The following is a 21,982-nucleotide window of genomic DNA, read 5'->3' as shown; positions in this document are numbered from 1 at the left end:
AGGATAAAGCAGGAATCCAGATTTGTTGAACATTTTAATTTTTCTGATTCTGTTTTAAATGCACAAGTTTCATCTGAGAGCTGTAGATGAGAGAAAGTTTTTTTTTCACCTTTTAAAATCTGTAGGTGACTACACCTGGAAATGTGGAAATCTGTTTTACATTTCATAATTTAAAAATGTGAATTTAAATGTATCTGGAACATGAAGAGCCGAAATAAACCTGGCTCAATTATGATATTCATCTTTAGTCTCTTAATTATAGACTGAACTTTGCATCTGGATTCAGATAGATATAGTGAACAGTCCATTTCTTGTATAAGATGATGTCTGTCAATTACATGATGAAACAATGACTCTGGTATATGAACCACAGTTCAGTCCTTCCTTGACTTAACATCGTAATTGAGTCAGGAATTACGGTTGTAAGTCATGATGGTTGTTAAGCGGGTTACCATGTAACTGCACCTATTTTTATAACCATTTTTGTAGTGATTGTTAAGTAAACATGGCAATCATAAAGGGAACAGGGTGGTTATAAAGTGAACATGGTGGTCATTAAGCAAATTCATGCATTTCTAGGATTTTTTGCTGGAAATCGGCAAAATACCAGTTTCCAACAAAAACATTGTAAATTATGAAATGCTGCAAACAGCCATAAATGCAAGCTGGTTGTCAAGCACTCAAAATGCTATCAAGTGACTGCGTATGTATATGTGTGTGGCTGTCAGAACTTTGAGTCTGGATCCTAAGTAGCTTTGAGGAGGTCCATCATAACTTCAAATTATATGTGCTGTAAGTCATGTTCATGTTGATATTGAAGTAGACAGTTATAATGTCAGTGAAATTTCTTAAATTCCTCAGTTCAGCTGATTAAGTACCACTGGTATATATCAGGTAGAGAAGAAACATTGGGGATAAAATTAAAAGCACCAAATGCAAGAAAGCAATACAGCTGCTAAGCACCACATGTTCTGTCTTCTGCAGGATACCCATTGAATGTGACCATCAAGAATTGGGGTTATTCAAATGCTCTCTTTCTAACCTGGGAATATCTCTTGGGAAGTGCCCAGAGCTTCTCACTAGCTCTGTATGACTTGGACACAAATACTCTACTACAGAATGGATCGTCTGCGTTCAATACCACCAGTTTCAGCTTCCAAGGTTTGCTTCCTGGGACACAATATATTATTGAAATCACTGCATTGCTTGCATGTGCACAGAATTCCAGTAGAAGAATCACTGGGCAGACAGGTAAGAGATAAATTGGAAACATTTTCAGCAAATTTGTATTTTGATACATGGATGGTTGTCTTCTTGCACTTTGATTCATACATTCAATGTTTTGTTATGTCTTCAAGCCACAATGCCCAAAACCAAGCTCACAAAATCAAACCATACAAGTTCTGGGCACATTCTTGCATGAATAGTAGTTTCTAAATCAACTGAATATAATATACTTTCTAGCAGGTGGCCTAGAAAATTTATCACAGTTAGTTAAACAGTAGTTCAAAGATATACAGTATGTGTAAAGGAAAGGTCATTATTCCATAATCCGTTCTCAGATGTTACATTTCTTTAAAAAAAATCTGAATTTGGAAGACAAAAATGATAGGTTGTTTTTGGGTTGTAACATTGTTTTCATTAAGACTATTCTGTTTTTTAAATACTGTTACTTCAAAACAGTTATATACATTGGAGTAAATGTCACATACAGTACAAGTTCATTTGTTTCTTTTTACTGCCTGTTACATGATTTTTCATGCAGGTAATAATGAACATATTCCTCCAAATCTGAATAGACTGGCATCTTACACAACAAAATGCTAGTTGTTTTCTCTTTCTAGCCTGTAATTTGTATTTTCAAGTGCACATAGAAATAAACAAAGGCACTCTGATATGTAGTCTATCCATGTGACTTGCACAGAAGACAGATGTAATTGTGCGACGATAATGCCAGAATCTGCAGTATGTTGGCAGCTATGTTAACTCAGCATTGTTTTGCAACAGGCTGTTCTTACTATGGCAGTGTGATAAGCACTGCAACATTCTAACATTGTCTTTATGGACATGGGAACCTCAGAAGCCACTCATTGCAGAGATAGTTTATAATTTTCTGTTGGCCCATCTGATGTGGGTGATTATGTTCAACTATATACAATATTTTTTTTTGCATAGGAAGGGCTTTTCAGGCTTATAATAATCTTAGAAAGGTATTCATTAGCAGAAACCTGCTCAGTGCTTGTTTTTTTTTAATAAATCCTATTTTAGTTCAATTCAGACTTTCATTGTCAAGTTGCAGATTGTTTTGAGAAAGTGGCAACAAAATGGAAAATAAGCTGCCTATTTGCATATAGATTCCTTGCGTGTGACTATTTGCATATAGGTTGAGAATTCCATTGCCCAATCCCGAATGCATTGAAAGAATCGCCTTTCTCAATAATTATGTTTAAACTTTCATTGTCCAGCTTTTTTATTTATTGCCAAACTGCAAAGTCAACACTGAGGTAACATTTGGGCATATGTTAACATGAGGGCTTCAGGTATGATCAGTGAAAGTGTAACATCCTGGTATGGATGCCTTCTCTCATTGACAACTTTTTTTTTAACTTTTATTTAAGAACCATTACCTGTGCGGGATGTTATCTTACGTCATGAAAGTCCCTCAGTATTATTGGCCTCCTGGAGTGAATCCCCAGGTGGGAAAGATGTCTACCAGTTGGTTCTCTACCACATAGATTCACAGGCTCTTGTCAAGAATGCAACTGTTGCTAGAGGAACCACCACTTTCCGCTTTGAGAAGCTTTTACCAGGCAGTGAATACGCCCTCCGTATCACCACATGGGCTGGATATTACAAAGCAAGCACCAATGCACGAGGATGGACAGGTATTGGAAAATGGATAGATTAACCAGAAAGCTAGAGAATAAAATCATGTGCAAGTGAAATATTAGCAGAATACATCCAGCTGTACCAATAGGCCCAAATAGTTTGTGGGGTAGGGATGAAGAAATTTAAGTTAGCATTATTGAGCCAGACTTGATAAGCCCGTAAGAAGCTCATGCAATAGTCAAAAATCTATACCATCTTCAGGCAAAAATCGAGACAAGATTTTGTTTCTTTTGAAGCAAAGCAGCACAGTTTGAAGTTTATCTGAAAGATTTGGGTGCAGAACCCCTCCAAAAGTTATTTCAAATTGTAATGTTAAATGATACAAGAAAGAAACAATTCACTCTAATGAAATATAAGTGAACTATATTTCATTTCATTAATTTTAACAGTTTAGTTTAGATGTCAACATAATTAAGCCAACTTTGATATTTGTCCAAGTCAAACAAAGGCCATTTTGATCTAGGAAAGGTATATGTCAGTAGATTGAATTTTTTTTACAAAAAACTTCCAGATTCAGCTAGTTTATGAGCATATTTACAAGGTGGTTGCAATTCCATATTCCTAAGACTAATTTATCAATGCAGGCTAGTTGTTTCCATAGATTTGTGAGAAAGATGGATCCCTCCTTAGAGTGATGACTCTCTCTGTCTCTCTTTTGTCCCAACAGCTCCCAGTGCTCCCAAGGCATTGACACTCCAGAACAACAATTCCAGCTCCAGTTTGACTGCCTCATGGACTAACTCAGAGGGAGCAGAATGGCTATATTTCACTCTGCAGAACCTGCATTTCCCTGCTGACAGCAGAACAGTGTCACTTAAGAGAGGCCTAACTAACTATACCTTCCAGCATTTGGAGCCTGGAACATGCTATCAACTGGAGGTTAAAGCCATGTCTGGGCCTTACCTAGTTAAGGGTCCCAATATCACTGCTTATACATGTAAGTATGTAGCAAGCTATTTGCTTACAATAAGTGGGCAGACCCTATGAATCAGATGAATTTCAGAAGAGGTTCACCTGTGTGAGAATAGAGTTTTTGTTCTAAGAGGCCAAAAGCTTATCTATTATTGCTTTATAAGGATAGCAAATACTCTCTGTATGAATAGATGGAATTTTTAGGCTGGTTATAAAGACAGACTTACAGTGTTTGTTGTCTGTCTATGTTTCTCTAGCATAGGAGATCCTCCAGAATTGTCCATTTCTATAGGTAAACTATATATATATATATATATATATATATATATATATATATATATATATATATATATATATATATATATATATATATATATTATTTATGTAGTCACAAGTTTAGAATTTCAAAAAGCTAATTGGATGTACTTTCGTTCAACTTGCCTGCTGCGATTGATGTTTACTTTTTAAAGCAGGTAGTCCCTTCAGATTCCTTTGCCTAGCATTAAGCTAGCTCTGTGTTCTAATACTAATATTTTCTTGCAAGTTTACAAGAAATACTTTTTCTATTCATTTTTCATCAGTATGGCTATCTTCTGCATTTCTATATCTATGAACCACACTTTTTTATTTTCAATAATTATTGTTTGGTATGTTGTGTTTCAGGTTTCTGTATTTTTTCAATTAGTCTGTACTTTTTCACCTTACTGAAATTATTTGAATTCTTTCACAATTTTTTGTTTGCATTACTATTAATGGACATTGGAGATGTCTGCCTTCTCAGTTGACATCTGCTGGTTTGTTTGAAGTGTCTGATAGCAAGGCAATTACCATTATAGCTCTCAGCCTCACGGAAGAGAGAAAATTTGTTCCAAAGAGAAATTATTATTGTTGTTGTTGTTGTGACTGTTATTATTATTGTTTTACTTTCTGGAATTTAGTTCTTGTTGGAAATCCACATGATGGAAATTGAGTCTTTTATCCCCCTTTCAATTTTTATATTCAAAAGACTTCTCTGAAGTCTGTGTCCCCTACAGCCATTATGTTTTTAATTAACACTATTTCACATTTTTCTGCATATTGGATTAGATTCACGTTCTAAATATATCCTTATCTATTTGAGCAATCCAGAGCAGTAAAGATCCATCCTGACTGAGTATTGAATTTGATGTGGCCTGGAAAAATATGCCGCATTTAATACTTCTGTCTCTCATTATAGAGTCTATTGTGCTAAGTAGATCTTCTAGCTTCAGAGACATGAGACAGAGAACCAGGAAGTATGTGAGCAGTAGAGAATTTGAAGAGCTATGATTGATTAAGTGACAGATCTTTATAAGGTTTATGTATCAGTAGTTTCTTCTTTGTGTGAAATAAGGGACATGCATTCTACTCTAGACTTGCCCTATTTAATGGTCTCCAGATGGATTGAATTGAATATGTTATTTAACAAAATGTGATTATACACATGAAGTAATTGTCTCCGGTGCAGAAGCTCTTGGTGTACATGTAAAGCAACAGAATAATGATAGTCATCATAATATTAATACTAATAACAAGGGAGGAGTAAGAAAAATAAGGATAAATAATTTACTAAAGTCATACTGTATGGTAAATACACATAGACAGTAGACACCACTGTGAAAATTAGGTGTTCAGCAGATTGATGGTCTGAGAAAAAAAAAGTCTCTGTGTTTAGTTGTTTAGGCCTACAATGCTCTGTAGTGCCATCCCGAGGGGAGGAGTTGAAACAGTTTATGTGCAGGATGTGAGGGGTCTGCAATATCTTCTTAGCCTACCTTTTGACCTGTGCAATATACAGGTCTTCTCTGGAAGGCAGGCTGGTTGCAATTGTTCTTTCTGCAGTCTTAACTATCTGTCGGAGGCTGTACCTGTCCTGTCTGAAATACAACTGACAGATTCAATAATTTCTCTATAAAACTATTAATAGCTTCTGGGCTGTCTGAACTTCCTGAGTTGACACTGAAAGAACATTTTTTGTTGTGTCTTTTTAATGATGGTTCTAATGTTAAGTATCTATTTCAAGTCCTGGGGGATTATAGAACCCCAAAATTTGAAGGACTCTACTGCTGATATTGTGCTGTTGAATATGGTAAGAGGTGATAAAATAGAAGAACTCCTCCTAAAATCCACTCTCATCTCTACAGTTTTAGGTGTGTTCAGCTCCAGAATGTTACAGCTGCATGCACCACTGGGCGAGTTGTTCAACCTTTTATTATATGCAGACTCATCACAACAACAACAACAACAACAATAATAATAATAATAATAATAATAACAACAACAACAACAACAACAACAACAATAAGTTGTTGGAAGGGACCTTAAAGGTCATCTAGTCCAACCCCCTGCTCAGGCAGGAAACCCTATACCATTTCAGACAAATGGCTGGCCTGTCTCTTCTTAAAAACTTCCAGTGTTGGAGCATTCACCACTTCTGGCGGCAGGTTGTTCCACTGGTTAGTTGTTCTAACTGTCAGGAAGTTTCTCCTTAGTTCTAGGTTGCTTCTCTCCTTGACTAGTTTCCATCCGTTGCTTCTTGTCCTGCTTTCAGGGGCTTTGGAGAATAGCTTGGCTCCCTCTTCTCTGTGGCAGCCCCTGAGATATTGGAACACTGCTATCATGTCACCCCTCACTCTTCTCTTCATTAAACTACACATACCCAATTCCAGCAACCATTCCCTATATGTTTTAGCCTCCAGTCCCCCAATCATCTTTGTTGCTCTTCTCTGTACTCTTTCTAGAGTCTCGACATCTTTTTTACACCGTGGTGACCAAAACTGGATGCAGTGTTCCAGGTGTGGCCTTACCAAGGCATTGTAAAGTGGTATTAGTACTTCACGTCATCTTGATTCTATCCCTCTGTTAATGCAGCCTAGCACTGTGTTGGCTCTTTTGGCAGCTGCAGCACACTGCTGGCTCATATCTAAGTGATTATCCACTAGGACTCCGAGATCTCTCTCACTGTCTCAAATGAGGCCACTGACCGTTGTAGCATCTGCAAATTTCAAAACTTTGACAGAGGGGTCCCTTGATGTGCTGTCATTGGTATAGAGAGAAAAGAATAATGGAGGCAGCACACAACCCTGAGGGATGCCTGTGCTCATTGCCCTCATTGGTACTAAATGTAATTTTTCCTAGCCTCACCTATTTGCTTCCCATTTCTCAAAAAACTGATTATCCACCTATAAGTATGAGTAGGTATAGTGAGCTGGATCAATTTAGAGTAGAGAATTTCTGGAATGATGGTATTGAGCTGAAGACCACAAAAAGGACCAGTGCATAGGTTGAAGAAGTTGCAGAATGTAGTTTAATAACATATTGATAGCATCATCTGCAAGGCATCTAACAGGCAACTTGTATTAAAGTACATTATCTCTTTTATCAGTAGCTACCATTGATTGTTTGATGGAATTATGTAACACATCTCGACGACCTCTAGTTGGGCACGATTAATCGGAATGATTTCTAAATTATTTACTTATTATGAATGTTGAATCTTCCTTTCATCTTTTCATAGACCCCCCGAAACCAGACAATGTATATTTGATCAACTATGGCAGAGATAGCACTTTGAAAGCTTCGTGGAACTCAGCAGCTGGTAAAAGAGAATCTTATTTGGTGATTCTGCAAGAAGCAGACAGTGGCATTATGGTCAGAAATGTATCCGTGGGAGGGAACAGCACATACATCATCTTTAATGACCTGGCCCCTGGAAGCCAGTATACCGCTTGGGTTGCAGCTGTTGCTGGGCCCCATAAAGCAACAGCAAAAAGCACCTCTGCCTGGACTTGTAAGTAAGAGCTGAATTTCAGATCTTAGAGGAAGAAATGGGGAAGAGTGTTTGCAAATTAGCCTGTAAAATATCTGCCTGGAAATGTTTGATTTGAGGGGGATACTGGCTGAGAGAAGTAAAGATGCATTATCTTCCACTCAGAGATTGTCCTCCAGGACTGTGGGGTAGGTGGGTGTATATTTGCATTTGGTTGTTGGGTCAGCACTTAGGACATTGTGGTATGGGAGCAAGAGCCAGCAAAAGGCAGTGACATAAAGTGGGTTTGCCCAAGATACAGAATTTTTTAAATTTTTTCTTGATTTTTTTTTTAAATGATGTTGACTTATTTTAGAGAATACAGTTTTCTTGTGTTTTCAAAATGGAAAAACGTGGTCTTGATTTTTGGCAGTTACAGGAGGAGAAAGCTCAAGAGATTGCAACAAAAGGTGGTCAAACCCTGCTAGATCCCAGTCAGTTGCTGTGATGATGGTGAACACAGAGTGACAGATAACATCTGTCCAATTTGAAATTACAATTTGTATGGGGCTAAATAATTTCTAAGGGACGCGGTGGCTCAGTGGGTTAGGATGCTGAGCTTGTCGATCAGAAGGTCGGCAGTTTGGTGGGTCAAATCCAGAGTGCCGCATAACAGAGTGAGCGCCTGTTACTTGTCCCAGCTTCTGCCAACCTAGCAGTTCGAAAGCATGTAAAAATGCAAGTAGAAAAATAGGGACCACTACGGTGGGAAGGTAACAGCATTCCGTTCGCCTTTGGTGTCTAGTCATGCCGGCCACATGACCACGGAGATGTCCTCGGACAAGCGCTGGCTCTTCGGCTTTGAAACGGAGATGACTACCGGCCCCTAGAGTTGGAAACGACTAGCATGCATGTGCGGGGAAACCTTTACCTTTACCTTTAAATAATTTCTGCTGTGCTCTAGTAAGGAGATGACAATGAATGTGTGATTTGAATATCAGGATACCAGAACAAGCAACCATTACAGGCTTTGTGAGGAGGTTTTTTTTGGCACTCTGCCATTCCTCAGACCACAGTTCCCCATCTTGGATTGTTCCAGGTCTTTTATAAGAAAACCTGCACACAACATTCTGGTTCTTTTTTCTCCCTTTCAGATCCCATGGCTCCATCTAGTGGGAATTTGTTGAATCAAGGCAGTGCCTACATGCTTCAGGCTCACTGGCAAGAGACAGCTGGGACTGGTTATGTGACAACATTATATACCATGAAGCCCCTTGTTATGTTACAAAACAGTTCATTGCCTAAGCAGACCTCCATCCAACTTTATGAAGGGTTAAGACCAGGCACTCAATATGCCTTGGAGATCTGCACAATTGCAGGCCCCCACATTTCTCTACCGCTCCATCTTAGCAACTGGACATGTGAGTGTCAGAAGAGCAATATTGTTCTGTTATGGAGAGAGGTTCCAAGATGGGGCACAGAAAATGCACACACACAAAAAACACCTCTCATCAGGGATGCAAAAAATGCAGTTTATCCTGTATTCTTTTTTATTGGAAAGTTTTTGTGCTCTCTGAACTTGCAGACATTTCTTTATCCGAGCTAAGTAGCAACACTGAGGTTACCTAGCTAGGTAATGAAATGAATGTAGTATTGGTAGTTTAGCTTTACAATTTTTCTTCCAAAAACATGTGTAAAATAAGTATAGACATTGTATCTGTGTATATGTATCTACACAATAAAACTATGTAACCTATCCTCTTGGCTTGAATAGGAAAGTTTCAATCAGCACAACTTCTCAATCTTAACCCTTATGCAAGAGTTTGCAACCATAACAGCCTTAATGAGGAAGGGTGGAAATTCTAAAGAGAGCAATAGGACCCACCAAGGGGACTTGGCATAGTTCATGCACAACCGTCCTGCTGATTAAGAGAAGTTTCTCCTTTGCTTTTGAGAAAAGAGCCTCTCTATTTAAGAGCAAGCTATCATTTTATGAAACATGGTGGAGCTTTATCCCCAAGTGGGAGAGGCCAAAATATTAGCTGTTTCATTTTTTTTTAAAGTAAGGATTTCGGGTGAGGCAAAAAGAATGTCCCAACTCTTGCAGAGAGTTCTTTATTCCCTTCATCCCTTTAAATAGTCCAGTCTTAAAATGTGCTCCTCCACTTGACATTTGCTGAGAGAATTGTGCATTTTTGTTCTAACAATTATGATCTCTTCTAATATTGCAACACGAAAGCTGATTTGATTTTTTAAAACTTCTAATAAGCACAGGAGATCTGGGTTTGGCAGTCCTTGCTATACATGATTTCATATTATAGAGGATAAAAAGCATATAATTCCATAATTATTAATGTTATTTTAGACTAGATAGATAAAGCAGCTATAGGGACAACATGCAACCTTTAGCAGGTTTTTATGAAGGCTCTGTTGCACAGTCTATTCCAATGACAAGTAGGATCCAGCTGTTCAGAGCCTTGTGATCGAGATTTGCCTGAGAATCACCTAGTCTTGGTTTAGGATTCCATGTTTCCTTCAGGACAGATGTTACGATGCAACTGTCAAGGAAATTTTGGGGCAACTGTCTAGGAAATAACTTTGGTCAACTGTAAGTATTTGCTTATAGTGTATAACCTGCCTGATATTGGTTCCATTCTCCTTCCTTCAGATCCTTTGCCTCCAGAGCACCTGAAACTCAGCAATGATGGTCATAGAATGAGGTCACTCCATGCTTCTTGGCAGAATCCCTTCAAAAGTGGAGGCTTCTATGTAGGAGTTCTTCTGGAAACCAAATCCCAAGTAGCGATAAAAAATTTGACCCTGGCAGAGGCTAATATCACCTTTGAAACGCTAATTCCAGGACGTCAGTACACTCTGAAGTTGGCCAGAGTTGCTGGACCATTTCAGTCTCATGTTCAAATAGTTAGTGACTGGACATGTGAGTATGCCCCCATTCTCAGTAGAAGTAGAACAAGCCTCCTTCTCCAATGTGATACTTTTCAGTTGTGCTCAACTACAATCACATCATCCCAACCCTCCCATTTACCATACTGGGAGATGCATTCCAAGTCGTCAAATTATTGCATTGATGAAAAGTTACAGCAGAGAATTTCTCCTGTTCTTGTTTGACTTTCAATGAGTCATATACTTACAAGTAGAAAAGGTATTAGCAAACATAAAACATCTCATTGCAAATAAAGACAGGAAGAGGAAAAGCAGAGCTAGAAATGAGAGAATATTTGTGAGTTTGAATTTTGTAAGGATCCAGCCTAATTTTTGCTGAGGTAAGAGCTTGATCTGATTTAGAAAGGTAACAGTATTTCATCCAAATTCAACAGATTGCCCAATATTTCAGACATCATATTTGAGTTTTGTTTTTGTAATCTGTTCAAAAAATAATTGTATCACAATAATTCATGTTAATAGGTTAATTATATCTTAATTCACATCAATACTTTACAATTAATAATTTACAAGGCAAGAATAAATCTAGGGTACCTGTATCTGGATGAGTTTAGTATCTCTTTGCTATTATCTAGTGGTATCTGGATGTTTATAGACCAGAAACAATATATTGATTAAATGATTCTCATATATGCGATCTTTACTACTTTTATTGATTGTTCCAAAATAAGTCACTTTTTTACTTAGAAATCTTTCCTTCAAAATAAACTTCTGTTTATTGCCTGAGTTCTCCAACTTAGAATGGTGCAGGTTAGTAATAGATAAACTTCTTTCTTTCAGATCCTTTGGTGCCATCAGGAGTGACGCTGGCCAGTAGCAGGCGGTCCAGCAGCCTTTTTGCTTCTTGGGACCAGCCTCTAGGTGACAGAGACCAGCTCTTCCTGCGATTCTACAGTCTGGAACATCCTTTGCAGAGGAACATCACAATTGGGCCAAGCATGCTGAATTTTACATTTGAAGGTCTTCAACCTGGCAGTCAGTACTTACTGGAGGTTACAGCAATGGCAGGACCATACCAAGCTTCATCTCAGGTGGTTTCTGCATGGACATGTGAGTGTTCAATGTGTTTCTGCCAATAATGCAACCCTGCAGCTGAGAGTTTCCTGAACACACTGTTTTTATTGCAGGCTAACATCTCAGTAAGGCTAAGCGTGTATAGCGTGATGTACCAAAGGTGCTTTTTCAGGTTTTTTCTTTGAAGACGTTTCACTTCCCATCCAAGAAGCTTCCTCAGCTCTGACTGGATGGTGGGGAATGGAAGGATTTATATTCCTGGCAGACAGCTGGTCATTTGCATTCTTTTTGGGAGTTGCTGAGGCTTAAAATTTAGAGGTTTACCTGTGTCCTCAGGGTCACCTGAGCAGTGCAAATGTGTGTGGAGCCTTCTTGGCTGCAGGATGTTTTCTGCCCTGTGTCCCTTCACTGTTGAAGACAGGCGCAGGCTGTTGGGGATGAGACTGTGTTGCCTGCATCTCAAACTGAAGTTCAAATTATTCCTATAGTCTGCAATGTTTTCTGGAAATCCATTCATACTCTCGCACCATTCGTAGGGTGTTCCTCCCAAAGTGCATGACTAAATTGTCTATGGAGATTTTCAGGTCTCCAGGTCATGCCTGCCTTTTTCTAAATTCTGGCTGTGATGTGCCAACCTTTTTATCATTATAGATCCTCTACCTCTGGCAAATGTGAGTGTGAAAGGCAGCCAGAATCCCCAGCAATTGATTGTGAGCTGGATTGAATCGGGAAGAGGAAGAGGATATTGGGTACAGCTCTATTCGGAGGAGTCCCTGTCCATTATCCAGAATGTGTCTGTACCACATGGAATTACAAAGGTGACTTTGGATAATCTGGTGCCAGGAACTCGGTATCGTGTTGAAATTGTCTCCAGAGCTGGACCTCACTACATTTCTTCCCAAACAGCCATTGGCTACACAGGTATAATCTAGGGCTCCTTCTGCCTTTTCTTCCATTCTGTTTATTCAGCCTGAAATAGCTTGGGACTGCAAATTTTTCAAGAGGTCTATCTCCAATTGCTGATTTTGACAAAAGGATCAGAGCTGGGTTATGACTGAGATATTAAGATCTAGCTAATCATTGGTTCTATATTTTCTCTCCCTTGCCTTTTGAATTTGCACCAGTACTATCCCATATAATTACTTATTTTAGAGGAGGTCGGACAGCCATCATTGGGGATGTTCAATCATTACTGCCTACTTTACAAATCCTGAGTGAAATGGATTAAACAAGAGGGACACCAGTATTGCTTTTTGATAGTTATCCTTTGGCTATTTCCATTCTTTTCACCATTATCATCAGCCCACTACTTACTTTTTCTAGCATTTTTAGAGTGCTATATTGTAATGTGTTTATTTACTATTTATTATTAAATTTATACCATGTCTTCCTAATTATATAAGCACTCAGAGCAGTGTATAATAAAATACAAAGCAAAACTAATACAATCAGAACAATTAAGATAAAAATTTAAAATAATGTTAAAATAATTAACAATTCAAAGCTTCATAGTACACCTTTTGCTATTTTCCAAAATAGTTGGTGAGGAACAACCAAAAATGCCTGTCTTGGGAAGGCCATTCCATAGCCTGGGAAACTTGCAGTAGAAAGCCTTTTTCCTATGTTCCAGCTTTGCTGTTCTAAGTAAGCTGGCAGATTCATAAACCATAGGCCCTGAGTCTTTTAGCATTTTAAAGGTCTACGAGATTTGGCAGAACTAGCCAAGACACATTCCTCCATCTTGTTTTCAGTGTGGGTCAGCCTGAGGTAACCAAAGCATTTAATCAAGTACGTTCTGAATGAAAACCTGTTTCAAATGTGTCTGCATAGCATGCTGTGGCTTGCGAAAAGTCGGGCACAACTTAGTGACTGAACAACAACAATATCACATCCACTACATCTGGACCTTCAGAGCAACCACTTTCTTGATCACCTTATTCAAGTAATGAAATATTTGAGATTGGTTTATAGTTAGAAAGGTGGTGGATCATAGGAGGATTTCTTCAGTGCATGTCCTATAACCACCTCCTTTAAGGAGACAGAAAATACATCCCACCTTCATGGGGTAAGTGCCACCCAACCAATTTAATCAGGAATGGTAAATATTGAGCATGTGTGTATGAGGAAAAACAGATAGGATTCTTGGTGTCAATAAAAAGTATGGTTAAGGGCTACCTCTGATTCATGGGTATAATGATAACTTAGTCCGTACATGCCAATATTACATATTTGTAATGTACAATACAACCTTACATGTATGTAGTGTACAATAACATTACATAATGACCCAGAGCCATTATAAGAGACAATATTGGAAGAGGAATTGGCCTTTAGTTTCACTAAGTCAGGGGTGTCAAACTCAATTTCATTGAGGGCCGCATCAGCATTGTGGTTGCCCTCAGGGGGCCGGTTGGGTTTGGCCAGGGTGGCCGTGGCCTACTGGGTGGGCGTGGCTAGAGTGCGTATGGCCTACTGGGTGGGCGTGGCCAGCTCGACATCATTGGCATCAAGGGTGCCTATGGGGGCCTGGGCAGGAGTGGGACAGATCTGAGGGTCTCTGGCAGAAGGAGGGTCTCTGGGCCAGGGCCAAGGCAGTGGGGGCCGTTCCCTCACTGTTTCCAGGATGGCTTCGCGGGCCACATGAAACCACTTTATGGGCCGGATCCGGCCCCCGGGCCTTGTGTTTGACATGTCTGCACTAAGTCAATAAATGAGACTCTTATCTTTTCTGGTGTTAATGTTTACATTCCATATTGTATTCATTATTACCTAGTACTTCCTCTTTTCTATAATTACATTTAATTATTTAACTATGTCCTAATTACTTAACTACTCAAATGGGACAATAAAAAACCAATGAGCCTTTGCACTTGTCTAATTATTTTTGTACAGCAAACATTTTCTGATACCTCCTGTGCTGCTTCTTCTAGTGCCCTTGTTGCCACTATCTCTGAAGGTGATCAGTCACAGTTCTTCAATGTTATCTGTGCAATGGAAGGCCCCAGCTGGGCAGAGAGATGGTTATATGGTGTCTGTATCTAAAGAGGGATCTACAGATACCAGTAATCACATGTTTGTGGGGAAAACCAGCACCAATATTACAATTGTGGGGCTAGCCCCTGGAACCTGCTATCTGATTGCAGTGTGGTCACTGGCTGGACCCTACAGCTCTGCTTCTCGGAACTGCTCAGCTTGCACAGGTAAATGTCACACTAGGGTGGATTTCTAAGTGAGAACAAGAATGGCATATCATGGATAGCTGATCTCTGAACGTGTTATATGGTGCAGTGAGTGAATTCTGATGCAAAAAGATTTGTTTGTTTCTCATGCATGGACTTGTCTGTCTTCAGTCTTGTTCACATTTGAAGATAATGATTAAATTTTATTGTTTCACCACATATGCTACTATATCATGAAAACAGTTTCTGATTGAAATTTCTTTCTGACTGCAGCCCCTGCTGCTCCTGTGAACCTGACTCTGAAAAATATGGGCAATTCATCTGAACTATACACATCTTGGACTGAGCCTCCAGGAGGACGAGACCACTATAGGATGATCCTGTATAGCCTGGATCCTCCAGGCATGAAGAGAGTTCGTGTCATTGGCCCAGGGGTCCAGGATTTCCTTTGGACAGGTTTGCCAGCAGGAGGCCATTTTGCTGTGCAGGTTATTTCAGTGAAAGGATATGCTGAGGCCTCCTCCACCATTGCTGCTGAGTGGACATGTGAGTCTGGCTCTCTAGATCCTAGACCTATGGCTGTAGTGTTACCCATAGATATTAGATCAATAAATTCTTTGAACAGCTCTGTTCTCAAGATCATTTTCTTTATTCAGATCTTCCTCAGTATTTTTTTTTTCATTTTCTTTATCCAGCTCTTCCTCAGTGTTTTTTTTCCATTTTCTTTGTCCAACTCTTCCTCAGTGTGTTTTTTATTTCATTTTCTTTATCCAACTTGACCATTGATCATTAGGTCACGTTTCCTTTCCTGAAGTCTACTAAATCAAGCAATTGGATATATTCCCAAGTTGACAGTTTTTATTATTCTTGACTGATTTGATCCCTCTTCTATATGTAATTAGAGGAAAGGAAATGTAGGTCTTAATAACAGGAAATAATAATCTGTAAATTTGCTTGCTCCATTAGATTCAAAAGTCCTATAAACATTGGTACACATTAAATCCTCATGTGCATTCTCTCAGAGACAAGATAGGCAAGCTTACATATAAACATGAGGCCAAACCCGTTCAACTGTTTGCAGTGATGAAAATATGATGGCGATTTATTCACATAGAATGGTACCTACAGCAGGTTCTTACCACTTTCAGTCATTAGGTTCATTTCACTTTCAGTTTCTCAGCTTGGTGCCTTGTTTTGGACTTCAACTCCCAGCTAGCATGGTTGGTAAATACCAGAAGATGTGTAGCATATCTGGGAGATGCAATTTGAGGAAAGCAAAGTGATTTTTCTTTGGGAAAAAGCAAAATGAACTCTTAAGAAGAAGAATGGATAAAACTTAATTGTATTTACATATGAGGGTGAATTTCGTTCTCTGAGGTTGAGGGTTAGTTTCTGAATGTTTCATGACCAGGCTAGATAACATCTTCAGTGTATTTTAGGGGATGTCAATGCAGTGTTCTTCTGTTTATAAGGGCTTTGTATGGTGAGTAGATCTTATGATGGGTCAGGTGTGGGTGTCAAGGGAGGGTCTTCTGATGGGACATTCTGATGGGTCAGGTGTGAGTCAGTGAGAGTTTTGTGATGGGGAGGTTACTTCAGTAGAGCCTCATTGGCAGGTGAGTGCTGGTGGCGGGGCTTGTGTGGGTTGGTTGAGGGTTGGTGCTGTCTCTGGTTGGCGGTGGAGTTGATTTGGTTTCTGAGGGGTTCATAGGCTGGTTGTAGGTGAATGTGTCTGTTGATGGAATTGCTTGTGGAGTTCCAGGCTTTGATGAATTCACAAGAATGGTGGGTGGTAGTGTGGCTGATGATTTTTGTGTTGTTTCAATTGTACTGGTGCTGTTTGGTGTTGGTGTGAGTAGAGATTAAGTATTTGGGATTGTGCCATTTGACTGCCAGCCATTGTTTGTGGATCCTGGTTTTTAATTGATGTGATGTTTGTCCCACATAGAATTGGTTGCAATTGTTACAGTTGGATTTTGTAGATTACACTATTTCTTTCATCCTTCTGTGTCTTGTCTTTGTTTTGGATAACTCCTGGTGGAGTTTGGCTGTGGCTTTGTGGGCTATTGAGAATTCTGGCTGTCATTTCCGACATCCCTTTTGTGTATGGTAGGGTTAGTTTTTGCATGGTGGTTGGCTGTGTGTGGTGTGTTGTGGTTTGGGTGCTATGTCAAAATACAAAGTTTTTTGGGATAGCCATTACGGAGAAAGACATCAAGCAGCCATTTCTCTTCTGCTTTTCTTAGTGTTGTGGTGCTGCAGTGTGTCCTGGCCCTCCTGAAGAAGGTCTAGACACAGTTTCATTTTTGTGCAGTGGGGTGATTGCTTGCAAAGCTGAGGATCTGGTCCGTGTCCATGGGTTTTCAGTAGACACAAGTTTCCAGTTTTCTGTTGTCTAGTCTTCTTATGTTGATGTCGAGAAATGGGAGTTTGTTATCTGTTTTCTCTTCACATGTGAATTTACAGTATGCCTTTCAAGGTTAAGTCTACCTGATTCAGGTTAGAGCTAGAGAGGTGCTGACAGTAAAATAGTTAGTGGGAAGGTTCAGTGGTCTGATTTAGTGTAAATCAACTTTCTGATGCTGACTTTGACCAGTCTTTATTATATTTTCTATTAATTTGTTCTATGTATTGATAATTGAGTATTGATAAGCAGGATTTACGCCTATCTTTCTCAACTTTGTAGTTCTGCCCGCTGTTCAAGACTGTCCTGTTTACTCAGGATGAGCATGCTAATTATGTTTGTTATTTGATAGATTTAAGGTATTGCTTTTGACAGCTGGTTTAAATCTTTATAATTTTGTGTTTTTTATTTTGTTTTGTAAACTATTCTGTTTTATGTGAAGTACAACGTATACATCTAATACATATTTTTATTTATATACATACAGAGAAACATAATTATTAGTATTACGGTATATGCCATATAGAATCCATTATATAGTTACCATCTTCCCATGCCCTATAGTACTGCTATTTATGTCAATTACTGTTACTCACTTTATCAAATAAACACTTAATTACTTTACAGCTCCTCTGCCAGCTTCCTCTGTGCAAGTCTGGAATGGAGGATACTCAGACAGGCTGCATGTGGCTTGGGCACCAGCTTCTGGAAGACTGGATGGCTACGAACTGAAACTGTACTACACAGGATCCAGCACTTTAGCAACACAAGCAAATCTAGGAAAGGATGCTACTAATTTTACTTACTCAGGTTTGACACCTGGAATCAATTATTTATCTGAGATTCTCTCAAAGGCTGGACCTCATAGGACTTCGGCAGGGAATTTCAGTGCTTGGACAAGTGAGTAGATGACAATAAAATCCTGCTTCTCTATTACTGCCATACATGATTCTAAAATGCTGTCCCTTGTTATAATGACTGGCTTCTCATATGTGTAACTTCAGTTGTAGACAGCAGGGTTTGCCCAAAGCAATTTATACTCTTACCTGAAAATAAAATGAACTTACAAGGTAAAACAGATAAGTAAGCCACAACCTGGATTGCCATTGTCATCCTAATGAGTAAATCCTAATATTTTCTCTTAATTCATTCTTGAGTGTTTGATAATCTCTTTGATACCCAACTATATATTTTTCTTCAAAGGCTGGTCTTTTCAGAATCCCCCATGTAAGCTTCCACTTCAGTAGACTCACTCCTAAAAACACATTTCTTCCTCACCATAATCACTTATTAGACAAATAATGTAAGAAAATTCCTTCACTTAGGTCAAATCAGGAATAATGCTGATCTCCATAGCTTGCATAGTTTCATAGGAAATGTTTTGCATCAATAAATATTAGAATCAAGGAGGCCAAATATATCCAGCAATTAATAAACCCAGTAGCAATTTTAATGTAGAACATTAGCATCTGCTCCCAAATTAGAATAAAATAGAATGGAATGGAATGGAATGGAATGGAATACAGCTGGAAGGGACTTTGGAGGTCTTCTAGTCCAGCCCCATGATCATTTGACTTGACCAAAAAAATACTGTGTCTGAGTTTGCACTTGATATCTGAGCTGCTTGCTAACATTATACCAGAAAGAAGATCTAACACTTAAGTAATAGTGTCAGTAATTCTTTGCTGGCAATATCCGTCATGTAAAAGAGAGAAATTCACACCGATTTGTTTGTTAAATTAGTATCTCCTATTGATACACGTAACTTCCACTTTTCTTTCTCTTCTGCCTAGGTCCTCTACCTCCTCGCATGGTGCTTCTGTCAAATAAAGGGCACACTGACAAGCTGAGTGCTACCTGGGAACCTCCTGCAGGAGATCAAAGTGGCTATGTACTTACACTCTATAATGCTGCATTGGGCACTGTGGTAGCCAAGGTATCTGTAGAAAAGGACATTACTAATTTCACCTTTGGAAGCCTCATCCCAGGAAGTAAATACTTGCTGGAAGTTGCTTCCATAGCAGGGCCGTATCGGATACCATCAGGGAACACCAGTGACTGGACATGTGAGTCTGAGTTTCTTCATTGTCCATATATGGACATTTCCAGATAGGAACTTTAAACCAATTCAAAATCTACTCCAGAGCTCCCGAAACTTCCCAATGTCAGTTGTATCTGAAGCTCAATCAATTTATTACTGGGTTTGCTGTGGAATATTTCACATTTTAGCAAAGCTGGCCTCCCCGCCCCAAGTACTATGCCTCTATAATTTACAGGCAGTCCAGATTCTTTCACCCTCCTTCCCCGCAATTCCTCCCTCCCTGTCATCTGTACTCCATTCTGAAGGTGGAAGAAAGAAGACAATCAGTTTTAAAGTGGTTTTGAAGAATGAGGATTGGAAATCCTAATATGATGGAAGTGTCTTAACTTTTACATTGGTTCTAAATTTCGTCCACTTTTCCTATTGACAAGGTCATTAGCTGCCCCACAGAAAATTGGTATATAGTAATAAGTGATTAGGACAAAGGAGGGATTTCTTTTACTTCCTTTTATCCATTTTAATTAGCAATTCTGTTCAAAATTGCTTGAGCGATCAGGATGGAATAAGACAAAAGAGAGATATGAATGATGGAGGTGTATGAGCCCCTAACTCACAACATGCCAGCATGTTTGATCTTCAAGGCCAAAATAATTGTCCATCTATGCTGTAATGATGGTTGATTATCAGCTGAAGTTAAATTCAGCTCTAGTAATTTATAGCATTGATATCAATGAATGAATCCAAAATGATTTGGAAGAATTTATGCAGGCACTGAGTATCTCAGTCCTTTTGGGGGGGCTTCTGCACAAGATGGGGGGGAAGCTTTTTGAAAGAACAGCCCTAATCATTTCTGCAAAGAGAGATTTAAACTGAATAACATTCTTAAAGTATAAAAAAGGTAAAGGTTCCCCCGCACATGTGTGCTAGTCGTTTCCGACTCTAGGGGCCGGTGCTCATCTCCGTTTCAAAGCCGAAGAGCCAGCGCTTGTCCAAGGACGTCTCCGTGGTCATGTGGCCAGCATAACTAGACACCAAAGGCGCACGGAACGCTGTTACCTTCCCACCGTAGTGGTCCCTATTTTTCTACTTGCATTTTTACGTGCTTTCCAACTGCTAGGTTGGCAGAAGCTAGGACGAGTAACAGGCGCTCACTCTGTTACGCGGCACTCGGGATTCAACCCGCCAAACTGCTGACCTTCTGATCGACAGGCTCAGCGTCCTAACCCACTGAGCCACCGCGTCCCTTCTTAAAGTATAACTACCCTTATATTTCTGAAAAATAGATTTAAACAGATTTTTGATTAATGTAATGTCGTGTAAAACAGCAACATGTCCCATGAAATTCTCATTAAATTAAGCCAAAAGAACTGACTTAAGTCTTTAAGGATGATGTGAATGTCTTTGTAAAAAAGCCTGATACCTTAAAAATGGTGGTGGTAAAACCTTCGTTTTAAAAATAGCAACAGCAATAACAATAGCACTTAGACTTATATACCACTTCACAGTGCTTTACAGCCCTCTCTAAGCAGTTTACAGAGTCAGCATATTGCCCCAACAACCTGGGTCCTCATTTTTCCAACCTCAGAAGGGTGGAAGGCTGAGTCAGTCTTGAGCCTGTTAGAATTGAACTCCTGACAGCGAGCAGTGAGTTAGCCTGCAATACTGCATTCTAACCACTGTGCCACCATGGCTCTTCCTTTAATCCAGGAGTTCCCAACTGGGGGTGAGAGATGATAATCCAGGGGGTGTGAAAACTTGGGTTTTCAAAATTATAGTGTATATGCGTAGTTCATTGTCGTTATTTCAAACTTTTGTAAGGGGTGCGAGAATATATCAGAAGCGTTCTAAGGGTGCAGAGTATAGAAAAGGTTGGGAGCCGCTGCTTTAATCTATTGGACTGAATAGTTTCTAAACAGTCTTTCATGGACAAAGTATTCTTGGGCAGTGTTCCCGTTATGGCTTTGGAGATGATGCAGTTCAACTGAGTTTTGCGTGTAATTACAGAATAATGATTGTGCACCAAGGGTGGCAGACCAATCTCTGTTACAAACAAGTAAGAGATTATTGATTATTCAGGACTTCATTGTAGAATGTTATATCAGCATTATCAGGTAGCTTGTTCACTCTGTATTCTTTTGTTTTTACATACCAGACCCATTGATTCCAAGGAAGCTCTCTGTAAAGGCTGAGAAGGGAAATCCTGCATTGTCTGTGGCCTGGGCAAAACCTGTCAGCAAACCTGAGCGCTGCCAGCTGCAGCTGTGGGATCCAGAAAATAATACCTTGTTACAGCATCATATCTTGACTCAGTGGCAAGTCCGGCATATTTTTCAGGGACTAGTTCCAGGGAGAAATTATTCTGTATCCCTCACCTGTGTTGCTGGACCATATAAGAACAGTTCTGAAATGATGGTTATGCCAATAGGTGAGTATGTGTTCATCTTTCCAGGACATTCATATTTCCATCTTAATCTCCAGACTTATCCTTCCAGTTGGATTATCCTCATTACTGCTAGGACATCAAAAAAATAGTTCAAGAAGCAGAAGAGAATGTTAGGCCAAATTGCAAAGCACAGTATGCTAGGGAAATAAAATTCAAATCGATATGAATGCCGGAGACACTTTTTTTTTTCATTTTGTGCTTTGAAGCAAAGAACCAAGAAAGTCTCTCTGGCATTCATATGGATATAGGAAGCTTCCATCAAATTGTGTAAATATTGTAGAATCTTTTACACCTGATCTTTGCCCAGATGGATCAGCATAAGAGTTTTAAGAAGCAAGCCTGTTTTTGTTCCAAATTCCAGATAACAGAA

General features: G+C 39.3%; 1 protein-coding gene across 1 annotated transcript in view; it reads left to right on the top strand.

Moving 5' to 3' along the window:
- LOC310638277 (receptor-type tyrosine-protein phosphatase V-like) overlaps positions 1 to 21,982 on the top strand; it is a 54,788-nt gene that overhangs the window by 5,568 nt on the left and 27,238 nt on the right. Inside the window, 13 exon segments of the mRNA XM_083359198.1 lie at positions 985 to 1,251; positions 2,619 to 2,885; positions 3,557 to 3,826; positions 7,337 to 7,609; positions 8,722 to 8,988; positions 10,236 to 10,505; positions 11,312 to 11,581; positions 12,197 to 12,466; positions 14,476 to 14,745; positions 14,998 to 15,270; positions 17,756 to 18,028; positions 18,922 to 19,194; positions 21,322 to 21,594. Of these exon segments, the coding sequence (XP_083215324.1) occupies positions 985 to 1,251; positions 2,619 to 2,885; positions 3,557 to 3,826; positions 7,337 to 7,609; positions 8,722 to 8,988; positions 10,236 to 10,505; positions 11,312 to 11,581; positions 12,197 to 12,466; positions 14,476 to 14,745; positions 14,998 to 15,270; positions 17,756 to 18,028; positions 18,922 to 19,194; positions 21,322 to 21,594 (3,516 nt within the window).

Source organism: Vipera ursinii, assembly GCF_947247035.1.
Source record: "Vipera ursinii genome assembly, chromosome: 3".
Classification (NCBI taxonomy): domain Eukaryota; kingdom Metazoa; phylum Chordata; class Lepidosauria; order Squamata; family Viperidae; genus Vipera; species Vipera ursinii.
This window is presented reverse-complemented; position numbering and strand designations above follow the sequence as displayed.